Raw genomic sequence first — 26,898 nt, 5'->3', positions numbered from 1 at the left:
TAGTGGAGGCGTGATGACGTTTAGTAGTCTCATTTAGCCACTTATTAGCAACCGCCTTTTTAGAGACACATAAAGGCTTCAAAATTCACGAGTAGGATATTTATTGATGTATTTAATGTCGTAGAACAAAACGTTAAATTCTCTTCAGCTTGTGTTAACCACAGACCTTATTTCAGGCATCTAACTAAAAAAACATTCAAAAAACCCATTGACTTCCAGACGAGGGAACCGGAAGTGCTGAAATGCTAACTCATTTCCGGGTTTTAGGACTCATTGCTGTAGCACTCTATATGAACCTGGGCCTCCAGCAGCGTTGTCGGTGTTTGCTCCCAGCAGGGACCAGTGGAGCAGCGAGGCGAAGCTCTGCTCCTGGCCGGAGGAGCAGCTGCTGCTGCTGGGCGCGGAGCTCTCCACCTCCCGCCAGAACTCCGACTGCAGGTCTAATGCGGCAGCGAAGCTAGATCTGGGTGTATTCGTGGCGGGCTGGTCGCTGCTGGAGTCTGAGCTAAAGGAGTTTCTGGTGAACCTGCGTGCCTTAAACTGTCTGATTTAAGGGGGAATCGGACCCAATAACAAGCATTAAGAATAATTGCATAGAAATAGCCGATATGCTCGCTGATGGTCTTGTTTGCTCATGTAGGTTAAATTGAAACCGTTTCATAACCAGTTCAAAGTTCCTCATCGTAACTTTAACCTACATGTGCTTGAGGATGCAAACAAAACCCTTCATGTCATCAGCTCAATAGATCATCTGACCTTGTAATGGCAATACGATTGCACATAATTCAATTTTCTTTTCCTTGTCAGCATAATAAGTTGTTAGTTGAAATAATGTCATGTCATTTTCTTCTGAAAAGATGGAATAATATCTTAAGAACATATCTCGCTGAGCGCATCGTGAGGTTTTCCTTTTTGTTGGCTAGCTGGCTGGTTAGTGTCTGACAGGAACAATTGTAGGGACAATTGGATGAATGTCAAAGACAGAAATACTGCATTGTGTGTGTTTGTGTGTGTGTGTGTGAGTGAATTGGCCTGTGATGTGATAGTGGGCGAGACAGTAGCTCAGGTGGCTCCACAGCGCTCACAGGATAAAGGCATTATATAAATGCAGTCCATTTACCATGCAATGGAGCGCCCATAAACCACACTCTTCTTTACAGCTGCTTCCAAGGGGAACGGTTTCAGGGCAGCAAGGCTTGGTTGAATCCATTTCTCTCTCCTCTGTGCTGTAAGCTCCAGCTCCTCTGTCCTTGTTGCCAGAAGGCCAGGTGGCATCCTTGATAAGATGAATCAAAATGATCCACGACGGTCTCTAGTGGCTCATCAATCTGTGTCGACCGTCCGTCTTCCTTCATCTGTAATAGTACTTTTATCCAGCCAGTCGGCACCCCGTGAGCTCTGTTTAGTTATGAGTCTCCGATCTTGACTTGACTGATAACACTTGGACGTGTTCAGAGAAGCTCAGGCAGGAACCAAGTTTCTTCTGCCAAGACTGAGGCTTAGAAGTGAACATTCACTTTGTCATCCCTGCCGTGGCTGGCATTATGTTTTCGGGTTGTCTGTCCGTCCGTCTGTCCTTCCTCAGACCCATTTTCGTGACGGTGATATCTCAGGAACGCCTGGAGGGAATTTCTTCAAAGTTGGCAAAAACGTCCAGTTGGACTCAAGGATGATCGGTTAGATTTTGGTGGTCGAAGGTCACTGCGACCTCACTTCCACCCCATTCTCGCGAACGTGATATTTCAGAAACGCCTTGTGCAAATTTTTACAAATTTGGCACAAACATCCACTTGGACTCAAGGATGAACTGATTAGATTTTGGAAGTCAAAGGTCAAGGTCCCTGTGTCTAGGAATGTCACAAGAGCCGATACTGCTATACCAAGTTGATGCCAAAATTCTAAAAACGTGACAGCACTTGTTTTTCTACAGTACGGCAGATACCGTAAATACCGTTGTGATGTGAGACTAATCTCACGTTGTCCCGGGGACGACACAAGATGTGTTTAGGACGCACTCATTATCGATGCGTCCAGGGGACGCACCCTATTTTTTTCCCTGATAATGCTACATTGCGAACAACAAATCCGTGTTGAATCGGCCGGATGAGAGCCAGTTAATGTTGGCTGTTAGCTCCGAGCACAACTGTGCTGCTTGCCGGCTGCTAACAGCGTTAATTTTAACTAACTCTCGTCCTGCTGACTTCAACAACATGGAAGGTGCCAGTGATTTACACTGTGATGCGTTCAGGCTGTGTTCAGTAAAAATGAGTATTGGGCGAAGGGCAATTCGAATGTTATTATGATGTGTTCAAATGTCTTCTTCTTGAATAATGTAGTTTTTGTTGAAAAACTTGAATAAATCCTGTTGTTTTGAAGGAGATGTTTTAACAGCAATATAAAATAGATAATAGAGAGGGAATTATGACATGTTTAACTTCCTAACAAAAATCTGTATGCAAACGATGATAAAGGAGTGGATGTTGAAGTACATGGGATTTATTGTTTTACTTTTGTTTTTTTACCGTGTTATCGATTTGTTATAGAGAATCGTGACATTTCACTGGTATTGGTATCGACTACTAAATTTCTTTAGTAGTAGTAATTTTCTTGTGAACGCAATATCTCAAGAACGCCTAGAGCGAATTTCTTCAAATTTGGCATTAACATCCACTTGGACTCAAGGATGAACTGATTCGATTTTGGTGGTCAAAGGTCAAGGTCACCATGACCTCACAAAACACGTTTTTGTCCGTATCTCAAAGAATTCATGTGCTAATTATGACAATTTCACACAAACGTCTAACAGGATAAAATGATGAAGTGATGACATTTTGGACAGACATGGATGTAAACTGCAACTTGACTGGTTGGCAGAGGCATACAAACGCAAGGCGGTAATTGTAGTTTCAGTTTGTGTACTAAGTTGGTCAGTTTTCTTCTTAAACATCACATCATGTTGCACAATATAAAGATAAGGACTCAGTTGACAGACTTCCAACACAGTGGAAAAAGTTGTAAGATTTGAAAGCTGGTCTGTTCTCTTCAAAGTGATAATGATGTAAAAGGTTGAATTTTGTTCAGAATTGCGTTCTCAACCATATGCTCAACTCCAACAGTCATATTTCATATTACACAGTAGTCATGATGAGAGGGGGGAAGTTGTTTTTGGTTTGAGTGGTTTCATTTTAATACAAGAAGAGCTTTGTCGTTGCAAAAATGTATCAGAACCCTGACTTGAACCTGATCTTTCTGTGTCTATAGTTGGAGGGTCAGGTGGTGGCCTTGCTGGTGCAGAATATGGAGCGGCTGGATGAACAGGTGAAGGAGGAGGCTGACGGCATCTATAACACACTGGGTAAGGAGATTTACGCCGAGGCCTTACCAATGATACGTCTGTTGCTGTTTGTCCTGAAGCAAACTTCTATCAACATAAACAAAAAACATATTTAGTTATGACCTGGGCTGTCAATTGATTGAAATATTTAATCACAATAAACTGATGATTGTCCATAGTTAATCATGATTGATCGCACATTTTTTTATCTGTTCAAAATGTACCTTAAAGGGAGATTTGTCAAATATTTAATACTCTTATCAACATGGGAGTGGGTAAATATGGTTGCTTTATGCAAATGTATGTATATATTTATTGTTGGGAATCAATGAACAACACAAAACGATGACAAATATTGTCCAGAAACACTCACAGGTACTGCATTTAGCATAAAAAATATATGCTCAAATCATAACATGGCAAACTGCAGCCCAACAGGCAACAACAGCTGTCAGTGTGTCAGTGTGCTGACTTGACTATGACTTGCCCCAAACTGCATTTGATTATCATAAAGTGGGCATGTCTTCAAAGGGGAGACTCGTAGATACCCATAGAACCCATTTTCATTCACATATCTTGAGGTCAGAGGTCAAGGGACCCCTTTGAAAATGGGGTCGCAAAACTTGGCGTAAGTTTGGAGCGTTATTTAGCCTCCTTCACGACAAGTTAGTATGACATGGTTGGTACCAATGGATTCCTTAGGTGTTGTAGTTTCATACCCTAGTCATTCGACCAGTATCTTCTCACTAGCTTTAAAACTGAGCCCGCTACAACCTAAAAAAACGCAACTTGCGTTAATGTGTTAAAGAAATTAGTGCATTGAAACGAATTTGCGTTAACACGTTATTATCAGGTTAACTTTGACAGCCCTAGTCATGAAGTAATCTACGCATACAGGCAGATGCCTGTATGCGTAGATTACGTAGCAGCGAAATAAGCTGGCCATGTTCCTATGACCAGTATAACCACTAGAAGAACTAGACAGGAAGATGCTTTCAGTGCGCAGCTTTGCACGTTCATTTATATTCAAAACATGTGGGACAAATATCTGGGACAAATTTCACTGCAAACTGTAGGTGCTACAGCGACTCTTCTCCATGGTTCTATACTGCACACAATAACTTTGGATAAAGATAGAAGCTCAATAGCATACAAATATTCAGAATAAGAATAATTAATCACCCTTGTCGTGTTTAGTGCTGAAAAACATGACAACCCTTCCAGAGGGAGGTGTGCCTTTAAGGTGTTTGTGAGCCAGTGTTAGAGAGCTTTGGGCAGTACGGTGACAGGGAGTCCTCCTGGACTTGGGTTTGACATTACACAGAGGGCGTAGACTAACTTTATTTGTAGTCTTTAAGTTTTAACAGTGTGTCCCCTTGCTGCCAAGTGTCCTAGACTTTTTCAGTGACAGCGAGAAGAAGCTGTCAGTGTCTCATTTAGATGTTTTGGCAAAGAGGAAGCACTTTTAAAACAGTTTTTTTTTTTTTTTTTTTATAAATCTGAGGTGTGAACTCTTTTGGCGTTTTCATATTATGTACAATTGATCCGTACCGTGCCCGAGTACGACAGCCTCCCCTCCCCGCTCCCCCGGCGCTCAGCTTTCACATTAGTAAAGTTGGTCCGTACTGAGTACTCTTGCGTCATCATCCATGTGTATTTGTTTCTGTTGAGATCAGCTGTTCTAGTTGGGAGCATCATAAAAACACTTCATTCAAACTTGACAGAAACAAAATAAAACTCACTTTAGTCTTTCCAACAATCACCGACTCTGGTTTGGTCGAAAATAAAACCTTATTTCACAGAGTTTGATGGGAAAATATGCCGACTCTACACGTTGTTTCCCCCCCGCTGTCTCTCTCTCTCTCTCTCTCTCTCTCTCTTTCTCTGCCCGCTGAGCAGCTGAGTGGCTCTCATTCTTTGGCGGCATACCATTAAATTAGCTAAATAAAATAAAAAACACCGCCCGACCCCAATGCCTACTATTGGTTATATCTCAAGGAACCTCCCGCCTGCCCTCCTGCTTATCACCTACCGCAGTGCAGTTCAGAGGATGAGATCGGCACATACTGCGCACATATACAGATTTCGGAGGAGACCCGGCGGCGTTGAAAAAAAGCCTGCCCTTTCACAACTACTCGCTAAATGCTAACGTAGCCTTGTTGGTGTTGGCTACACTCAGACTCTGTCAGGCCCAGTCGATGGCAAGAACATCAACGCAGGAGTCCACAAGCTGGGTCTGGGCTGGGAACTGGAAGCCTAAGCTTTCAACATGGGAATATCAGAAGAATCTGGCCTTAAATGTATGTCCGACTCAAACCAGCAGGGGAATATCTTGGAGAGATTGAGTCAAAGGCTACTACAACAAACTCTAACTTGTTGAGTACCACTTCAAGTTGGTGCTTCTGTCATTGGTATATTTTACCTTTTGTTGCTTTTGTACATAGCAGTCCACTTCTGGTTGGTTTTCACACTTGATGCAAACCTTGGCATTTGGCACGGATCGACGAACCGTATGTAACTGTAGTATGATACGGAGCGCTCACACTAATCAAACGAACCGAACTTTGGGGACAAGTGTACTCGGATCTGGGCCCGGGTCCCTGATGTGAAAGCACCCTAAGTTATCGAGAGTCAAAGTCTGGGGGGGTTTAGGGAAGGGCACGGGCCAGCAGATAGTTTGAGAAGTCGTGGTCTCTGTATTTAGCCTCCCATGAATCAGACTTTTCTGCCTCTCAGCTCTTTTGGTGTTGAATGAGTCTACCGAGATGATTTTTTCCCCTTTGTTGCCAGATTGAGGCCGAGTGTCAGGAGGGCTGTTTAGGTGTGTGTATTTGGCTCTGTGTGCGAGTGTGGGCTATATAGAGGGAGCAGTGCTTGTGCATCTTCTATTCAAGTTAGTGTGTGTGCGCGCGTGTGTGTGTGTGTGTGTTATCAAGGGAGCTCTCCAAGCTTGAATAAGCCTTTTGTCTGCCTTGGCTGCTCTCTGCTCTGAGCCTGCTGTCCACCAGGACGCTGTCTGTCTGCTCTGTTTGAATCACTGATAAAGGCCCCTTCCTCTCTCTCCCTCAGCACCCTCCCTCTCTCCTTCCTCTCAACATTTCTCTATCATCTGCTTCCCCCTCTCTCCAGATGTTGCTCTTTTGTATTTTTTTTGGTCTTATTTCCTTTTTTTTTTGTTCATGTTTGTTGTTCTATCCCTCATTTCCTCAGCTTTCCATCCCTCATCTTCGATTCGTCTCCCCACCCCTTTGCCTCCCTTCTGCTTTTCCTCTCCCTCTGTTTGCCTCCCCTTAGTACTCCTCTCCTCCCTCCTTTCATCACCACCCCACAATCTCTTTCTCTCTCTCTCCCTCTCCGTCCCCGTCTGCTGCAGTCTGCACTGATAGAGATATCATGTGGCAGAGACAGCTTTCTAATATAGATAGATAATATTAGATGTAGCTGCGACAGAACCCAGACGAGACCTCTATAAATAATTTTACAGTTCTTCTTTTTTAAAGTGTGTTTGCGCAGCATCTGTATATGTTAACTTGTGACTGATAGAGGGCGTCCATTAAAGACTATAATACGTGTGGTAGTATGTACTGAGGCAGACACACCAACATAGAGAAAACACGAGCCGAAGAATGTGTTTTTCGTCTGATTAGTCTGCTTTTGGATAATTTACAAATGACACTTCAACCTGTCATTTGACTTTCCCTTCTGGATCAATCAGTGTGTCACTCGTGCTGAAAAATTACACAATACCCAGACTAATGGACTTATGGCATATGAGATGTATTTCTCTCCATCAGCTAAATTGTATGACATCATAAAGTTTGATTTATATAAACAGAAATTACCACTAACTAGGGCTGTGTATTGGTAATAATCTGGCGATACGATATGTATCACGATTACGATTCAATATATTGCGATACTGTCAGGAAGGCAACATTTTTTTTGATCTAATTTTAGGAAAACTATCATAGTATGAAGAACATGCATAAAATCTGAGTAAAAAAGTTTACTTTTTGTATGTAATCAGAACAGTGGGATCTGAATTTGCATTTATCACAGTCCCTGTAACATCCAACGTCACAGCACTACTTTGAGAGGACACATACATTCAGATGGTGCATATCATTGCAAATGAAAGTATTGAGTTCATCTTTGCATGTAAACTATTAAATAAAAAATGTATACAGTGTTTTTGAGAATTGATACGGTATCATAAAACAAAATATAAATAAGTATTGCAATATTTTCTTACACCCCTACCACTATCAGTTAAATTGTCCAGCTGCCTATAACTATTATTACTGTCAGTGTGTGTTTTATTTTTTTAGTATTTATTTTATTCTGATTTATCTCTTTTTTTTTAAATTTAATTTAACTTTGTTGTTTATCCTTTTTGCATTGGCAATGGGTGAGGGTTGGGTGGGAGGGGACTTTAAGGGAAAAAAATACAAAATATGGAGGGACAATCATTTACATTTGTGCTGTATTTGTATGTTTCTGTACACCTGATGTTACTCACAATAAATTATTATAAAAAAAAAATAAAATTCCACAACACCTATCATCCAACCACTTGAGCTTTATTTAATGTGACAGGGGCCATTCTTTTTCTGTGCGATTAATTCACGCAATATATTTTTTTCAAACGGTTGTTTTTCATGAGTGCTTTCACACAGAAGAACGTGAATATTACGCGGCAAAAAGTGAATTTTTTTTCCATCACAAGGTCGATTTTTCTGAACTTATGCTCTGCGAATAAAGGCGTCGCGGACATATTCAAAATGTACACTATAGTACTTTATGAGGATTATAAAACTACAACACGGAGGCTCTGTAGTCAGAACCAAGACGTTAAACTTTATTATTCCTCTCAACCTTGACAAAGGCAGCCCAGACCAGATCCACTCCTTCCGTTCTTACCTTTCACAATAAAAGCCCTAGACATATACACTGCGTAACTGTTTACCAGAGGGAAATTCACTCAGAGCATTTCACTAAAATGAAACTCAATAAAGTAGCTTACAGTAGCTTATGCTATACAAATAATTTATCTTAGACTGACGCTGCTCTGGGTCAATAGGATCACAGTAGTTGGTCCTCTGCCTAGCCAAATCTATTCCAACCTTTTATTAAACAAGTGTTACAACTGTCGCAAATTCACAGTCAAAATCACATATTTTTGATGCTAAATATTTGCAGGCGAGTGTTTCGCATTTTCGTTTTGTTCATACCCCTGGTGTATAAAGGCCTTTAGTCTGACAACTAACCTGTAGTATGTGATACTTATTTGTTTGGATGACAAATCCAACGTTTTTTGTCCCAATACCTCAACTAAGAGTATATGGAGATACTGCTCCAGTATCAGTGCTCGCTTTTCCCGAACAATGGAAACTCTGAATTTTATAATGACATTGAGAAAGGAGCTGTATTTAAAGGTCCAGTGTGTAGGATCTGTCAGTATCTAGCGGTGAGGTGAGAAAATTACAAACCAACTGAAGCCTCTCCCGTGTGCCAAGCGTGTCGGAGAGCTACGGTGGCCGACGCAAAAACGCAAATGGCCCTCTCTAGAGCCATTTAGAGCAGAATCGGTGCGTAGAGTGTGTGTGTGTGTGTACTTGGGAAGTGAGTGGTGAAGCAAGAGAGAGAGAGAGAGAGCGGCGGCGGCAACTGGAGCGAGTGACGTTATGGACTCCGGCTCCAGCAGGAAAAGTTAACAGAGTTTGGTTTGTCCGTTCTGGGCTACTGTAGAAACATGGCATACTCCGTGAAGAGGACCCGCTCCCTATGTAGATATAAACAGCTCATTCTGAGGTAATGAAAACACAACGCTTCTTATTATCAGGTGATTATACACTAAAGAAGGCATACTTATTAATATTATATTCCATGTTATGCCAATAGATCCCCCTAAATGTTACACAATGGTGGGGATTAGTCAACGAGATCAGTATCAGTACGGATATCGATCTTATTTGATCTCTGTCAGGAAATTCTTGTGTCAGAAACAGTGTTGGCCCTGGAGCTGGTAGTTTTATAGTGACTTGCTCAAGGGTACGTTAGCAGGTCGGACACCAAACTTGGAAGGTAGAATTTTGATTTTTGAACTTGTCTTCCTCAGCTATCATAGAAAATATGGCGGAGTTCAGACCAGGCCTGTGCACCGAGGCAGCTCAGCAGGGACTCATGCAGTGGCTGCTCAAGAGAATCAAGGTAAGAATGTAGCAGAGCACTGGCTGACGTTATATTCAGAGCTGCACCGATTAGTCAATTAACTGATTAATTAATCGGTTAAGAAAATAATCGTTGGTTGCAGCCCGCCCTAGTTATTTTCTTAACCTTTGCCGCAAAACCGTCTGTTCCATAACTAATTGCATATAGTATTAAGTCACGTTCTTTTAAAACAAGTAAATAAACTTTCACGCTGAGGTAATTTCACTAGCCCAGTTCACCATGGCACGCTTTACATTATCTCGTGGGGATCATCACTCCACAAGATAATTCTGTATAAACGGTACGAAGGCGGAACAGAGGGACAAAGTTGTTCTGCCTCTGAACCGATTATTAACCGTTTACCGACAAGATTTGTGCGTCGCATGCAGCAGTGTATCAGCTCACCGTCCGGGAGCGTTAACTTAGCAGCCACGATGCTGCGTGTGTTGCGTGCCACTTTCCCAGTAAAGTCTCCACCGCACATTTAGTTTAGTTTAGCAGGTTGCCAGCTGTGTGTCTGCCCGGCGTAACGATACTCTGTCTGCCCGGCATAACTTTCGCGAGTGACCAACAAACGGTGTGTATTTGTGCTACGTTAGCAGCTCTAGCTTTGCCAAAGGCTTCGTGCTCTCCGCCGCACACGTAGTAATTTTAGTGAGGTACCAACAGACTGTGTGTGTGTTGGCGGTGAGTGTGAGGTTGTTGGTGGCGTTCTAGCTGTGAACGTAGGTGTAGCAGTGCGTGTACAGTTTATTTGTCAGTGAATAAATGCTACGAAACTACAACTCCTCCGCTCCGCTCAAGCGAGCTGTACCTGTTCTTTTAATACATCCATGGAGAGACCGGCGCCAACCTCCTGAATCCTGTAACTCCGGCTCCGCCTCTTAAGGTGGGCTGTTAAGGTGGACCAGCTTTTCTCCTTAAAGAGATGAGTCACTCCTCTGAGCCGCTCAGCTTTTGAATTAATTATTAACATTTCTTTTAACCGATAGCGTTAATCGGTTAAAAATGCTTAATGCCGGTTAACGGTTAATTATTGACATCCCTAGTTAAACGTCACGCCTCTTTTGCTCCCGCGATGCCGGCATGCTACCTAAAATCACGCACTAGGGTGGCATTGTGCCGCCATTGTTTGGGGCAGTGTAACGGTGGATATTCTTTACGGTAGTATTGCGGAATCTGTGCGAAAGAGACTAGTGTCAGTCAGTTCTATGAATGTTTTTTGGAACAAATTAGTGAAATTGTATTTTATGGTGGAGATTATTGTAGTATAGCTACATTTACTGTAATAACAGATTAAACGTTTTTTAGCTGAAATAATTTAGGTTGCAGTTGAAGTAGTTTTAGAAACATATGCATGTATGCATGCAATGAAATTCATGATTTATGATGTGTATCATGTAAACCATTTGATCCAGACGTTGAAGGATTTCAAGTTGCTGTTGCTGTATACCACTATACCAGATACGATTTATGAGGCAGGATCTCTGTTTACCGTAAAAAAAAAAAAGAAAATCCAGTTTCTGCTACTCTGAACTCTGGAGAACAGAGTTTCTTAAGATGAGTGGTAATTGGATTTTGGTCTCTCTCCCTCTCCCTCTCAGGCAAAGATGCCGTTTGATGCTAACAAGTTGTACTGCAGTGAGATCCTGGCTATCTTACTGCAAAACAATGACAGTAAGTGTGTCTCAGTAAAACGGCTTCCAAATGATGTTGGTTTATCTTCCGCTTTTGTCGCCACTCAGCTTTCTCAAACGTTTCCTTTCCCTCTCTTTTTCTTTAGTTCTTCACTTCCTCTATTCTCTCCTTTGTTGTTTCATCCTTTCTTTTTTTCTACCCATTTATTCTTCTTCTGTTTCAGCCTTTCCTCTTTCTGTTTCTTACCTCTTCCCTCTTTCCTTTATGTGTCCTCTCCACCTGTCTCTGTTTCTATTACCACTCCTGCTACTGTCTCTCATTTAGTTTCCACTTCCTGTCTCTTCCTTTGTCCTTTCCTCCCTATTTTCTTCTTGTCCTTTTTTGTCATTTTCCTCCATCACTCTTTGATTCCATGTTTCCATTTGTCTCCTTTCCATCTTTCCATTCCTCTTTCTCCCAATTGCTTTTCAGTCTTCCTGTCTCACTGCTTCTCTTCCTCTCTCCACGTTTATTTGCGGTCTTCTCCACCCTTCCCCCTTCCTCACTAAAACCCTGTAAAGCCTCAGATAGCCACAGGACTATCAGGTCCTTGGATAGGTTCTCATTAATGGTCCAAGCCATATTGATATTCAGTGGGAGTCGTGTCTCATTTTACACTCGTTCTCCTCCTCTTCACCGGCGCTGCCTTTATTCATCCTCTCCCTTCCTGCCCTTCAAATGCAAAATAAAATTCAACAAAAAAAAATATTTTTCACAAAGGAAACATGCTCCCATTAATAATGTTCGCTATTAAAATACTGTCAGTGTCTTGAAGTAAGAAGAAAAGCAAATCACACAACTACTAATAGGAAAATGACAATTTAGGAAAATCCTTGATGTGCTAATTTGAATGTAATTATCCCTTCCTACTGTCAAATTTTACTTAAGGGTTTATATGTAAAGAAGAAAAAAAGAAAGCTTACTGCTGTGAAGGAGAACAACATCTCAGTTCTACTAACTAATTTTCCCTGGAGATTCACTGTATTTTATTAGTTATGAGAAAGTAACAAATGCAAAGCACAAAATATTGTGGGTAAACGTGGGCGTACGTCGTGCCACTTACCGAGGCCCGTACTACGAAGCAGGATTTGGGGTTAGCGAGGTAACTGCAGGGTTAACCCTTCAGGGTTTTCAGTCCTACAGGAAATAATGCTTTCAGAATCAAACATACATCCAGCTATACGTGTGTGAGAAAAGAATTGTTTTCAGAACGGTGGTTCACTTCTTACTGGGTAAGATCGCCATGGTAACTGATGCACAACTGCTCCTAGGTGTTACCTAACCTGCTCTGGAGCGGGTTATGTTCGAAATAAGTGATCAACTTGTATAAAAGCACCGCCTACTGACCAATCAAAGCTCGGTGTGAGGATCCTCAGGTAATATTACACAAATACGAAGAAGTTAAAGTCGATATCCAGGCTAAAAGCAGCACAGTTTAAACTAACAAATGCAGAAAGGAAAGCTGGTCATTGACGGTGTGAAACAGACTTTGGAGTCATGCGTTAACAGTTCCACAGATTGTATGCATTGCCTTGCGTTACTTTGCTACCGGTACTTTTATGTATGCTGTGGGTGATTATAAGATACGAAAGTAAGTCTTCTTATTGCTTTGAATTATGTTCTTCTATTTATTTTTTATTTGCCAAGTCTGTTTCACGCCCCCGGAGTCAGGGGACGCAGCTGAAAGAAGCATAGAAGCGTCACACGCCTCAATTTTCCTAAAGGGAGTAATAAAGTAATCTCACAGTTTGCCATTCTATATTCTATGAGCAACAATTTAACAGAATACACAAAGTAATTATATTCAGATCTATTATGCTCTAGACGGGGCAGTGATATTATAAGTCTGTTAATTTACGCATTCACACAGTCGGCATTTTTTTTCTTTTGCCAGCTGTCCTTCCTGCATTTGGCAGCTTCAACCGTGTTACTTTATTCTGGATTGTGTGTTTAACTTCTTCATATTTGTCTCATATTTAAAGTTTGCTCTTTGTTTGTAAAATATGCCGCTCAGCTGACAGTAGACTTGTCCATGTTTTTGATTGGTCACATGCTACAAACACCGGCCCCTTTCACATGAACGCGCTCATAACCAGATTGGGAAACCCTGGGTTGACCTTCGTAGGACCGCTTAGCGTGATCGCGGTTGTTAGGGTTAGTTAAACCTGTTAACAAGAAGATGAACTCGTTACGTAGCACAGGCCTCTGCTGTCAGTTTACAAGATTTCTGGGTGTTGACATCCTTAAATTTAAGACATTTTTGCCCTCTCTGCCATTTGGGAGCACTAAGAAGTAGAATTGTGTTGTGTAACCATAACAAACATTTTTAATACTCAGGCTTAGATGGAATAATGCATATATATTTTTCCGTGCCCTCATTTTCTCTCTCTGGAGGTCCCTCGTAGCCAATGTGTTAGTCAGTGTTTATGCTCTTTGAATGCCGTTGTAGCACTTCTGTCTTTCCCTCCCTCTCTTTGTCTTTTTCTCTTTTGCTTCCATCTATCCACTTAAACCTTTTTTTTCTCAGACTGTTTTCTGTCCTCCTTCCGCTCCCTAAATGTCTGTTCTTTTTTTTTTTTTGCAACCATCTCAATTTAATCTCCCTGTTGTCCTGTTACTCCATTTTTATCTTCTCCCTCTATATTTCTTCTCTTTTCCACAGATACCAGAGAATTATTGGGAGAGATGGATGGCATTGATGTGTTACTGCAGCAACTATCTGTAAGATTCAGTTTTTACTCTCTATTTTTAGTTTGCTTTACCACTACCTTTTCTTATTTACCTGTCATCCATTTGAGCCTCGCGGGGGTGAAGCCCAGTCATTTCTCAAATATGAGCATCTCCAGACTAAAGATTTGAGTAGGGCTGCAGCTCACGATTATTTCATTGTCGAATAATCTGTTAATTATGTTCTCGATTAATCGATTGGTCTATAAAATGGGTGAAACATGCCGTGTTTCCCGAACCCCAAGAAGACGTCCTCAAATGTCTCGTTTTTTCCACAACTCAAAGATTTTCAGTTTACTGTCGTAGACATTTAAGAAGCTGGAAACAGAGAATTTAGACTTTTTCTTTCTTCAAATAATGACTCAAACCGTTTAATAGATTAGCGAAATAGTTGCCGATTAAGTTAATAGTTGACAACTAATGGATTGATCGTTGCAGCTCTAACCATGAGCCGTATACTGAGTGGTGGTACTCTAACATGTGGGTCCACACCAAGCCCAGTCTAACCCCAAGCCTATTTTTACGATTAACCTCACTCATACCTACTCTGAGCACAAATACAAATTATAGATACCCCCCCTATTAGCTCTTAAAGGGGACATATTATGCTTTTGTGCTTTTTCCTTTTCCTTTAGTGTGTTATATAGTTTTTTTTCTTATGTAAAAGATCTGCAAAGTTACAAAGCGCAAAGTCCACGCCAAAGGGAGTTCCTCTCCACCACAGAAACGCTGCTCCTGAACTGCCTGAAACACCTCGCTTGAAGTCCCGCCTTTTCTTCCGTAACATGGTGATGTCACCAAGTAACATGCTTTGCCTAGCGGCTAGTTTGGCATGCCTTCAAATTAGGGCTGACAAAGTTAATGCAATAATAACAACGCGTTAACGCAAATTCTTTTTAACGCCACTAATTTCTTTAATGCACTATAACTTGCGATTTTTAATGTATTTTAATCAACCTCTTAAAAATATGACGGGCCGCCGATCTTTTCGGAGGCTTTTGTAGCGGGCTCAGTTTTAAAGCTAGAATGAAGACACTGCTATCATATGAAACTAAAAAACCTAAAGAATCCATTTGTATCATACTAGCTTGACGCAAAGGAGGCTAAATAATGCTCCAAACTTGCACTTTATGATAATCACATGCAGTTTTGGGGCAAGTCCTAGTCAAGTCAGCACACTTGACACACTGACAGCTGTTGTTGCCCGTTTGGCTTGAGTTTGCCATGTTATGATTTGAGCATATTTTTTATGCTAAATGCAGTACCTGTGAGGATGTGTTGTTAATTGATTTTGATTGAACAATAAATATATACGTAAATACATTTGCATAATGCAAGCATACAGTATTTGCCCACTCCCATGTTGATAAGAGTATTAAATACTTGACAAATCTCCCTTTTAAGGTACATTTTGAATAGATAAAAAAATGTGTGATTAATCACGATTATCTATGGACAATCATGCGATTAATCGCAATTAAATATTTTGATCGATTGACAGCCCTAGCAGAAATACAAATTATAGTTACCCACTGACAAGCATGTTGGTAGTGGGTGTTTCCATTATCCCAGCCTGTCTCCTTTTTTTTTTTTTTTTTTTTTTTTTTTTTAAAGTTATTTTTTTGGGCCAGCCTGTCTCCTTTTGTTCTCTTAATTATAGTATGAACCTGTCTAATGTTTCTGTCATGTTGGGCTTTTTCCTTCTCATCATTAAAGGAGCTCATATCACCCACATTTCCCATACTACTCTAATAAAACCATTTCACAAGCTGTTGCTGTGTTTCAAAGAATCTCATTTTCATGCAAAAGCAACATGGCTGCCTGGGTTTTCCTTTCTAAACACTCCCTTCCCTCGGTGGGGCTCTCTCCTCTCGCCTTCCCTCTCAGGTGTTCAAACGTCACAACCCGTCCACAGCCGAGGAGCAGGAGATGATGGAGAACCTCTTCGACGCTCTGTGTTCCTGCCTCATGCTGGCAGCCAATCGGGACCGTTTCCTCAGAGGGGAAGGGCTTCAGCTAATGAATCTCATGCTTAGGTGAGGCTGCAGCACACTATAAGAAATGCCAGCAGTGGCTCTTACTCCTAGGCTTCTCTACTGTGGAGTGCATTTCCTTCCACATAAGACAAAGCTGATTTCTTTTAAATATATTTATATTGAATTGGACATTGTTTACATCTGTGTTTGCAAGCTTGCAGTCTTCTTCTTTCTGGACTTTTTTGGCATATTACTAAATTTTTTTTGCCTGTTACTACCACCTGTTGGATCAGTGGAATAGGCTAAAACTGGCGCTGCTTTCACTTCCATGTTGCGCTACATTCCAACCATCAAAAACAGTTATCCTTTTACTTTGTTATTGTCATCTAAAGAAGGTATTTGCACAAAAACACACAATTCAAATGATGAGGAAATAATAGATTGCATTTTCATTTTAATAGCTGCTTAGAGCTAGTGTAAGGAAGTTAAACAGGTCATAATTCCCTCTCTGTCTATTTTATATTACTTCAAAACTGGATTTAATCAAGTTTCTCGTCAAAAACTACATTTTACAAGATTACATTTGAACGCATCACGATAACATTATAATTTACCATCGCCAAATGTTTTTTACTGAGCAGAGTTTGAACGCACCATAATGTAACTCAATTGAACCTCTGTTACCGGAGCTCCTCAGCTCCGTGCTGTTGTGAGACGAGCCGGTCACCATGATTACTCTGAGCAGCATCATGTGAATGAATTACAATATAATAAGCGTCTGATTAAGTTAGTTGTTCCAAATGTTTTAAAGGTCGTTCCTCCACGGCTTATTTTGGACTTGCAGTTGTGACAAATTGCAGCTTTGTGTCTTCTTCCCCTCACACTGAAGAACTTCCACACTGACGACAAGTAACGGTTCATCTCTAGCTGTTAGTTTAGGAAGCGCTTGATTTATGCAGCAGAGTTTTCTATGAGCGGAGCATTTTAAACGTCAATATTTAATTATCGCCAAAAATCGCGATCGCGGTTAACGTTCGATTAATTGTGCAGCTCTATTATGAACACAACAGAACTTCCTTGTTTGCATTCTTTCTCATTATTTCTGATTCTTTGTTCATACCCCTAACAGTTTTTGCTTTACCAATATCCATGGTGGACAAGTTATTGCAAGCTGTTATTAGAAGATTGATGCCTACTTTGTAAACATTAATTATTCTGCTTGTTGAAGGTAAAAAAAAAGAGACAATTGCAGACTGTCAATATTTGAAAGCTATTGTTTTGGAAAAGTTTAGTCAGAGATAAAACAATATATTTGTTGTAGTTAATTACTAAGTATAATCAGTGTCACTTAATAGGTTTCCTCTTGCAAATTCTTTACACAATTTCTAGAAGAACAAATGCATTATGTATGGAGTATGTTCCCAATGTAATACTAGCCTCCTACAACATGCAGTAATGAGGAATTTACAACAAGTGGGCAATAATTGCTTCAGTGCTATTCTTTAAAAGGAAAGTATACGGTGTTGAGCCCAGTATAGAACATCTCTTGAAGCCTTTTCCCCCCAGTGCTTTCTGTACTGTGAAAATCCGAACACTCATAGCATAGCAGCGCTGCACAGACCAGCACGTCCGTCTGCTATATTGCCTGGCGAGACTGCTGATCCAATCAATCAACAGTTGGTGGAGCGCAGCAAGGCAGAGATGTGACCTTAAAGGAGTCATAAAGACACATTACGCGCATTTATGAAACCTTCACAGCCTCCGCACCCCCTGCGCTGATAATCACATCATTGGACACGTAGATTTAAGGCTCTGATCAATATCTCATTATTGGATGCAAAAACCCCTTTTCTGTTAAATCATCCACCGGGGAACCGGAGGAAGGGGAAGGCAGAAAGGGAGGGAGGGAGGGAGAAAGAGCAAGCTGAGATATGACTTTTAGAAAGTAATTTGGAATTTGTAAGAATACAAGATAATTTAATTTCTGATACCTTTCATTCATTCTTCTAAATACTTACAGTGCACAGAACATGAGCTTTGTTTGAAACAAGATGAACATTGGTAAGCTATGGTGGATTTATACTTGCGTGTTAAAGGGACTGTTTGTAAGAATCAGAAATGCTTGTTAACAGCGACACCTGTGGCCGTTAAGTCAACGAAAGTCAGCGTCGGGCTTGTGCTTGCTCGCTCTAAATAGACATGAACGAGCATCGCCCAAAACAGTGAGGCGACACACGTCAGCTAAAACCACAATATCACTCTATATTTCACCTGCTTGGCAGTAATGTTAGCTGACCAGACAAAGGTCTCTCCATGAATCACTGCTGATCCTAGTGTTGGCTTTTTCCTGCTTCATCCTCCCGAACGCAGCCGGAGGGAACAGGGGAGACACCGGCACCCGGTCGGAGACAATAACGTTTCTCGCTGCGGAGCTCCGTCACTTCACAAAACACTGAAAACCTCTGTTGGTCTGGAGGAGCGGCAGCAGTTATTTCTGCACAAACGTCCACTGTACATTCACTAGATATTCTCAGAGCTACGAAGTCTTCTGCAGTGTGTAGTGTGCGCGCATGCATGTGAGGTGGAGCGAGCTGAGTGAAGGCAAGCAGGCAGAGGAGCAGAGTACAGCAGAGACTCCGGCCCTGGAGACCAAAGCTACGGTCTCCCCCCCCGCATCCTCCGATCGCGGCCAACACTGTTTAACAGACGGGCTTCACCAGATAGAACTTTGCGGTTTTGGTGCTTCCGTGTAGTTTGTGTTGGAGTCTTGTCTGAACAGCGTAGCCACACGCGAGCAGTGAGCGGGCATGGGACACCGACCCGGGTGATTTATACGTGTAAGAAGTGACAAACAGTCCCTTTAAACAGCAATCCTACAGCAGGTCCCCCACATGTAGGAATTGATTAATAGTTCAGTGTTGTATTTCACCTATTGATACCACCACCACCACCACCACAACACTAGATAGATGTATCCTACATTATCATGCCATTATCATTAATGCATTAATCATAATACATTCACAGTCTTTCATTGTGCTGACTTTTATTTTATTTCTTTCAATATTCTTTTTTAAATCGAGGATGTAGTTAAACACATCTGAATTCAAAATACAGTCAAAATATTAGAAGAAACTATAGAATCACAGCCGGTGTAAGACATCAAAGGCAAAATGTATAACTAAAATAAAAAAACACAATAAAAGAAATTGGAAAAAAAGGGATCATTGTAAATCAAAAAACGGAAATGAAATAAAACAAGTTGAAAACCTCTCCAAAAGGCATACAGCAGCACATACGACCCAAACCTGTTTACGTTTTAAACTCCACGTCATTTTTAATAAATGGTCAGTTTACTCTTCCCGAGGAGTACGACTCAGCCTGTGAAAACAGTTGTATAATAATGACTTCGGTGGCTGTATTCTGAGGGCATAGTGATGTCGTCAGGGTTATCTCAGATTGGGCTTTAGATTTTTGAACATTTTAACAGATGGCTTGTTTTACAAACTGGAGGTGTGGTGTTTTTAAAGATGTGAACTTTTATCAGTCAGAGAAAGATGGTAAAAAGAACGATTCTTTTTTTAATCTTTCTCTTTATGGATGTGCAGCACTAAATTGCTTGACTGTCCCTTTAACTCACCAAAGCTCCAAGTTTTTCCTTCATTATCAGTTTTAACTTGTTCAGTTTCATTGTAGTTTTCAGCTTTTGTTTTCTAACCAAGACACAATGCAGCTGCAAAAAAAAAAAAAAAAAAAAAAAATGAGAGCGACATAATACAAAAAAAAAAATTCATCTCCACTCACTGAGACACATTTATTGGTTTTCCATCAAAAACTCCATTTCAATTCCTACCAGGCCTCTTCAGCCTTGTGCTACATACAGATTTCACACCTGGTGCCTTGATGAGTTCCCGGCACAGCTAAATGTTTGTCAGACTAGACACCTCCTCTTAAAGTCTGATGTACGGCTGCCATTTTTACAGATGTCTAAGCACTACAGTATATACTCAGTGTGTGGGGAGTATAGCACCAGTAGTTTTAAAAAAAAGTTTCTGATCATGTCTGAGAATGTTTTGGGGCAGACTTTGGGGCGTATAGGCTGTAGGGCTGTGTATTGGCAAGAATCTGGCGATACGATATGTATCATGATACATGGGGTAACGATTCAATATTATTATTATATAATATATTGTTGCGATATATTGCGATTTTTTTAAAATCTAATTTTAAGAAAACTGTCATAGTATAAAGACACCACCATTTGAGTACAAAAAGTCACTATGTGAAATGGCTACTACGGGGGCTAACATCATCACACATGAATACAATTGGGTTCATTCGATCCACAAGAGTCTCAGCTTTCCACTCATACCCAATTTATGCAATTCCAAGACTGTTTATGGACCCCAGTATGCAGAAATATTCAAATACACCATCTTTAGAATAGGAGAAAATAACACATTTATACTGCATGTATAAAACTGCACGGTTTTTGCCCAACACTGCATGGAATTAGTTGGCTTGTCTGTAAAGGGGAGACTCGTGGGTACCCATAGAAGCCATTTTCTTTCACATATCTTGAGGTCAGAGGTCATGGACCCCCTTTGAAAATGGCCATGCCAGTTTTTCCTCGCCAAAATTTAGCATATCTTTGAAGCGATATTTAGCCTCCTTTGCGACATGGAAGTATGACATGACCAATGGATTCGTTAGGTTTTCTAGTTCCATGTTGCCAGTAGCTTCACTCTAGCTTTAAAACTCAGTCCGCTGCACCCTTTTGAAAGACAGAATAGTGGCCGGGTTTAAGAGGTTAATTATGAATCAATACAGTGTTTTGGAGAATCGACACAGTATCGCAAAACATAATATTGCGATTCTCATGTGTATCGCTATTTTAGGCTGATCAGGTCAGTCAGCAAAGGTGAATAAACTCTTCAGCCAGGGCCAGCCATCTCTGAGCGATTCTCCATCTAGAATTTGAGTCTAATCAAAAACCTACTGCTGCTGTCACGCTAGCACCCACCAGATATCGTCGACGGCATAGTTCACAACACCGGGATGTTGAGTTAAGTCACCTGTCTCCCAACTGAATTGCCTAGTTTCCCTTCGGAAAGTACACTGTGTGTCGCTCCCCCCGTGGCCTCTCCAGCCGTCCATCATACATAATGTGTCTGTCTGGAGAACCAGACTCAACTGCCTGAAATATGTGTCCCTCCTCTGAGATAAACACTGTCATCTGTCATTGGTGGGAACGGAGGAAGTGACACCGTGACAGACAGCTACATTTCCCGAGAGGAGGCGTGGAGCGCGGGGGGGGGGGGGGGGGGGGGGGGGAGTGTAGACGGAGCATGAAACAGTTTGTCCCGGTTATCGTGCCAGTGCTTTGATGATGGAAAACAGATGAATATAACTATAATTTATTTGTTTGACAGAACACACATTTGTCATCTTCTATTGTGGTAGTCTTAATAATTTGTTTGCTACCTTGAAATAAGTTTTCAGAATTAACATGGAAACAACTGCTTATTTTATCTTGTTTAAAGTTGCATTTTTTTTTTTTTAATAATTTTCTATTTTTTTAAAAAATATTGTGTGGCTCATGATGAGAAAAATTAGTAATAAGTTGGGCTGTCAAAGTTAACGCAAATTTGTTTTAACGGCACAAATTTCATTAATGCAATGTGCCATTTTTAGGTTGTAATGGGCTTGTCGTGAAGGAGGTTAAATAACACTCCGAACTAAATTTTAGCGAGGAATAACTGCCATGGCTATTTTCAAAGGGGTCCCTTGACCTCTGACCTCAAGATATGTGAATGAAAATGGGTTCTATGGGTACCCACAAGTCTCCCCTTTACAGACATGCCCACTTTATGATAATCACATGCAGTTTGGGGCAAGTCATAGTCAAATCAGCACACTGACACACTGACAGCTGTTGTTGTCTGTTGGGCTGCAGTTTACCATGTTATGATTTGAGCATATTTTTTATGCTAAATGCAGTACCTGTGAGGGTTTCTGGACAATATTTTTCATTGTTTTGTGTTGTTAATTGATTTCTAATAATAAATATAACCATACATTTGCCCAAAGCAAGCATGTTTTTTTTATTTTAGTATTAAAATCTTAACAAATCTCCCTTTTTAAGGGACATTTTGACCAGATAAAAAAATGTGCGATTAATTGTAGTTAATTATAGACAATCATGTGATTCATCACGATTAAATATCTTATTTGATTGACAGCACTAGTAATAATTAGTTTAGTTCAAGGTACACTCTGATTTTGTCATAGCTCAACTGTGAGTCGATTAGTGGATGAGAGAAATATTTGTGGACATTTCTTTGCTTTTGGGTGTTTCTCATATGATCTCATATGCAGTTTGCTGGACTCTGATGGGCTGACAACTCAAACTAATATAAATTAAATATATTTTGAGAGTGGAGATGTGTGTAGTCGGCAGAATTTCATTTAATTTTTAGTGATCAAATCTCAATGTGCCTCATGCAAGAAAATTTTTATCTTGAACTTGTCAGATTTTTTACTGTGAGGTTTGTTTGTGTTCCAAGTTTGTAGTCACCAAACTCTCTTAAAGGTACAGTGTGTAGGATTTGGTGACATCTAGTGGTGTGGTTGCAGATTGCAACCAACTGAATACCCCTCCGCTCCCTCCTCCTTTTATCCAGGACTGTGGTAACGTGAGCCGCCGAGTGCAAAACCGTGGTAACGCCGTTAGCCTCGCTCAGAGGCCGTCCATACCATAATAACACCACTTTGGGAGCCTCAGAAGTCGGACAGCGGCTGGCGGTACCACGGTGTTGCACTCTACATATCGCGTTACCGCAGTTTCACAAGCGTGTCGAGAAGGTAACGTAACAATGCTAAAGGCTCTCTCTAGAGCCAGTGTTTGGTTTGTCCGTTCTGAGCTACTGTAGAAACATGGCGGAGCAACATGGCGGACTCCGTGAAGAGGATCCACTCCCTATGTAGATATGAAAGGCTCATCGTAAGCTAATGAAAACATGATTCTTATTTTCAGATGTTTACACACCAATGAAAACATGAAACATTTCTGCTAACAGATCCCCAGAAATGTCACACGCTGTTCCTTTAACTTCACAAACTTGTTGTAAACTGCTTGTTTAAGGTACATTTTGAACGGATAAAGAATGTGCGATTCATTTGCTATTAATCGCGATTAACTATGAATAATCATGCTATTAATCGGGATTAAATATTTTAATCGATTGACAGCCCTATAATATATTTAAACTCCAATTAAATCCAGTGTTTTTTTCCTGTTAAAATTCTGCAATTTTGTTTTGTAGCAGCATCACTGTAAAATGCCATGTTTGTTCCACCCATTATTTTGAGTACTAAGGTAAAATGTAAAACTTTAGGGTCCACTTGTATTGCATTAGCTGATTCAGTCATTCCCATAAACAAATATTCATATTATTTAGGAATAATACTGCTAGAAATAAGAGCATAAAATTCAAGGCTGAAATGATTTTTTAAAAATAAATACGTAAAAATAGTGTTTTATTGCCAGATCACCCAAAAGTTTTTATGGCAGCTATCTTTACTGACACCTTTTCAGGGTGCTTCATTGCAAATATGCATGTTCTTTATACCTATTGAAACAATAAGCAACTCTGACATCAGCATTGTTTCCTCTCCCTCTGCTACAGAGAAAAGAAAATGTCTCGAACCAGCGCCATGAAGGTCCTGGACCACGGGATGATCGGACCAGAGGGAGCAGATAACTGTCATAAGTTCGTGGACATCCTGGGCTTGCGAACCATCTTTCCACTCTTCATGAAAACCCCGAAGAAGATGAAGAAAACAGGTGCTTCAGAGAAGGAGCATGAAGGTCAGTCACTAATTAGATCAAGGTGACAGCAAACGACTTCATGAAGGCAGCTGCAAAAACGCTGCTTTGACCTGTTATAGTGGTGTGACCTGTCGGGCCAAACAGTGAAAGCAGAGGCGTGACATCATTGCACTATTTTTCAATTAAATGCCATCAGCAGCAGATTAAATGTCACAAACGGATAAACGAAACAAACCAATGGAAACCAAACCACCGGGGTAAAAGCACACCAGTTGCTTGAGATCAATGGCTTCCACACATACAATGTAAATATGATTTGGAAATCAGGTTTTATTTCCCTAGTGCCCTGGGAAATCGGTATTGGGGACTAGTTCAAGCGCTGCAAATGCCTGAAAAATGAGAGAAGTTATTGGAAAATAATTTCCATGTTTTTTTTCATTTGCTGAGAACTGTGAAATCCTGCAACAGGCTGTGTTCAGGACCAAAGGTGGTCCGAATGGTAGATAAGGGCTGGGAGCATTTTAAATTGGCAGCATTTGATTTAGTTGTAAAACGCATACAGTACATGCCCTGCAGAGTTTTGAGCTTTGCTTGCACATGAAAGCTAAGCAGGATGTAAAAGTGACAGGTGACAGTGAAATATATTTCCAGAGAAAAATCTGTTCTTAGTCATGCAATTTGTTTAAACTATTCCAAATATATACAGATTTAACTCTTACCTGATCAGCACCAAATGGCATTCTTTTAAAGGTTCCATGTAACATCTATTGAAACGTTATAATGTGAACATCAGTGAGCAGCTGCGGGGTCTGAAAAGTGAAGCTTGGATTATTAGAGAAAATAAGCTCTGTGGCAAACAAACGTTTATGATACTTACACGTTTTCTTCAGCAAGATAATCTTAGCAAATGACCAGCACTTTTATGATTTTTGAAGTGTAAATGCAAGTAAAAAGCTTACCACGGTGTTGTCCGGTCTGGGAGTCCGCATTTTCGTCTTCCAACTTTAACCCTTTCACAGTGTCTTTTCTGTTCATGAAAGTTAATTACAACCTTTTTGGTCGCCTAAAAATGTCTTATTCAGCATTCGGTTGTACTTAGCTCCACCAAAGAGTATAGAAGCAAAGAGATGAAACTCCACAACAGCCGCTGCCGCCATTTTGGACTGAAAAAGCTTATTATATTTATAATATCTTATTGTTCAACACAGGCCATTTCAGTAGAATATTACAATAGAAGAGAAATAATTTGGTTTCACTTTTTACTGGCATCAGGTTTTCGCTCTCCTAAATGGCAGAAGCGTACCTTTTCTGCTGTGCGCTGATGTTGCAATGGAACAAACAATTGACTGAATCACTTCTTGGCCATATACGTTCTTTGGCTCCACCCTCTCGTGTCACTTGTGGTTGCAAATAACCAACATGGCGAACTCGAGGCTTCAAAACAGCAGTCCACAAACCAATGGATGACGTCACGGTGACTACGTCCACTTCTTCTATTCAGTCTATGGTGAATATGATAATGCCTGAGGTAATGATGGTGAAGATGATGATTGACAGTGTTTGGGCTACTTCTCTAACTTCCTTCAAATCTCATAATTTTTGTTATTTGTCAAGTAATTAAATCTTTAGTTTGCCGACTGCACTAATTTAAGTAATTGCACTAATCACGACGGGTTAATTCCCCCACCACCCCCCGCTTTAGTTTTCTGCAATGTGTAGTCACGCCCGTTTCTTGCAGACACACTCGATCCTAATCTGCTCATGTATCACGGTTTGCTGCCTCTTCGGGCCTGTCAGTTTACACTATCAATCCAATCTTGATTGATTTTCCTGCCTGTGCTCTCGAACCTCTCTTGTCTCTGAGTGAGAGATAGGAAGCGCAAACAAGAGCCAGCGAGAGAAAAGGGGTAGGACGTCCGCGCGATGCAGGGCGAGAGAATAAAACAGAATAGAGACCGAAAGAAAAAGAGGTAGAAACTCTGTCCATCTCTCTGCTCTCTGTTTGATCACCTACGTTCAAAAATGTGGAACCCGTCCTCGCTCTCTCTCTCTCTCTCTCTCTCTCTCTCTCTCTCTCTCTCTCTCTCTCTCTCTCTCTCTCTCTCTCTCTCTCTGTCTGTATTAATTAAGTTTGGTTCATCCGGTGGGGCTTCCCAGCCCCGCAGAGGAGAGAACAAATTGTCTTCCATTGTGTCCCGTCTCACCCAGGGACTGGATGAATTAACCTTTGACCTCCTCGAGCAGCAGGAGGAAGAGTGTGGAAGATAACCCGTCCTAACAGTCAAACCTTCTCCCCCCTGTGTGTTGAAGCCCCTGGCAAGGCCGACACACACTTAAAAGACGATGAGAGAATGAGAGAAAAGAGACGTGGAAATCCACCCTAGAGGCTCTTTCACCCTGTGAGGTTTTGGCAGGTGTGGTCTAGATATGTGTGTGTTTCTCAACCAAAACTGTATCTTGAGAGCCACACTATGAGGATGATGTATTGGATTTGTTTTGGAGAGGGGAAAATTGGTATGATGCTGGCTTCAGCTGCTCTGTTTGTTGACACCTCCTGCTTGGAAGCTAAATGGTAAAGGTAGTTTAGGATACTTCAAAGCCAACTATGTAAACTTCACAGTAATTACCATATATACTGTACATATAGACTAATTCTTTACCAGCAAATATGTCCAAGACATCTTGTAAAACCTACTGTACTACAAGTTAAAATGTAATCAAATGATTTTGGTTATATGTGATTTAGACATCTAATTCCACACACAAATTCATGTGTATTTCATCTGATCAACAGTGCAAGGAGAAGAGGTTTGTTGATTTATAATCATAAACCCCAGTTATGGCTTAAAGGGATAGTTGAGGTGTTTTGAAGTGGGGTTGTATGAGGTACTTATATTTTCGGACCGGGAACTGAACTGAAAGTGAAACTTGTCTATTCTGTTTTTGTCAATGGAGTCTTTGAAGAGAGCATAGATAAAGTTTCACTTTCAGTTCAGTTCCCCGTCGGAAAGGAGAAGGAAAGGGCTGTATGACGGCAAGGTAAAGCGCTAAAAACATTCGAAATATGGTGTACACTTAAACAAATATTGATTTTCGTTTTTTAGGTTACTGAAGGTAATAATACTGACTATGGATAAGTACTT

At 40.8% G+C, this 26,898-nt stretch overlaps 1 protein-coding gene across 1 annotated transcript in view; it reads left to right on the top strand.

Annotated features, from left to right (window-relative positions):
* The window catches only part of ctnnbl1 (catenin, beta like 1), a 78,215-nt gene that overhangs the window by 10,577 nt on the left and 40,740 nt on the right, over window positions 1–26,898 (top strand). The window contains exons 6-11 of the mRNA XM_037772824.1: window positions 3,262–3,355; window positions 9,453–9,544; window positions 11,149–11,221; window positions 13,884–13,942; window positions 15,836–15,984; window positions 23,613–23,794. Of these exons, the coding sequence (XP_037628752.1) occupies window positions 3,262–3,355; window positions 9,453–9,544; window positions 11,149–11,221; window positions 13,884–13,942; window positions 15,836–15,984; window positions 23,613–23,794 (649 nt within the window). The remainder of the gene's footprint in view (window positions 1–3,261; window positions 3,356–9,452; window positions 9,545–11,148; window positions 11,222–13,883; window positions 13,943–15,835; window positions 15,985–23,612; window positions 23,795–26,898) is intronic.

Source organism: Sebastes umbrosus, chromosome 6 (genome assembly GCF_015220745.1).
Source record: "Sebastes umbrosus isolate fSebUmb1 chromosome 6, fSebUmb1.pri, whole genome shotgun sequence".
Lineage (NCBI taxonomy): Eukaryota > Metazoa > Chordata > Actinopteri > Perciformes > Sebastidae > Sebastes > Sebastes umbrosus.
The sequence above is the reverse complement of the archived record's forward strand: the minus strand, read 5'-3'. Positions and strand labels throughout refer to the sequence as shown.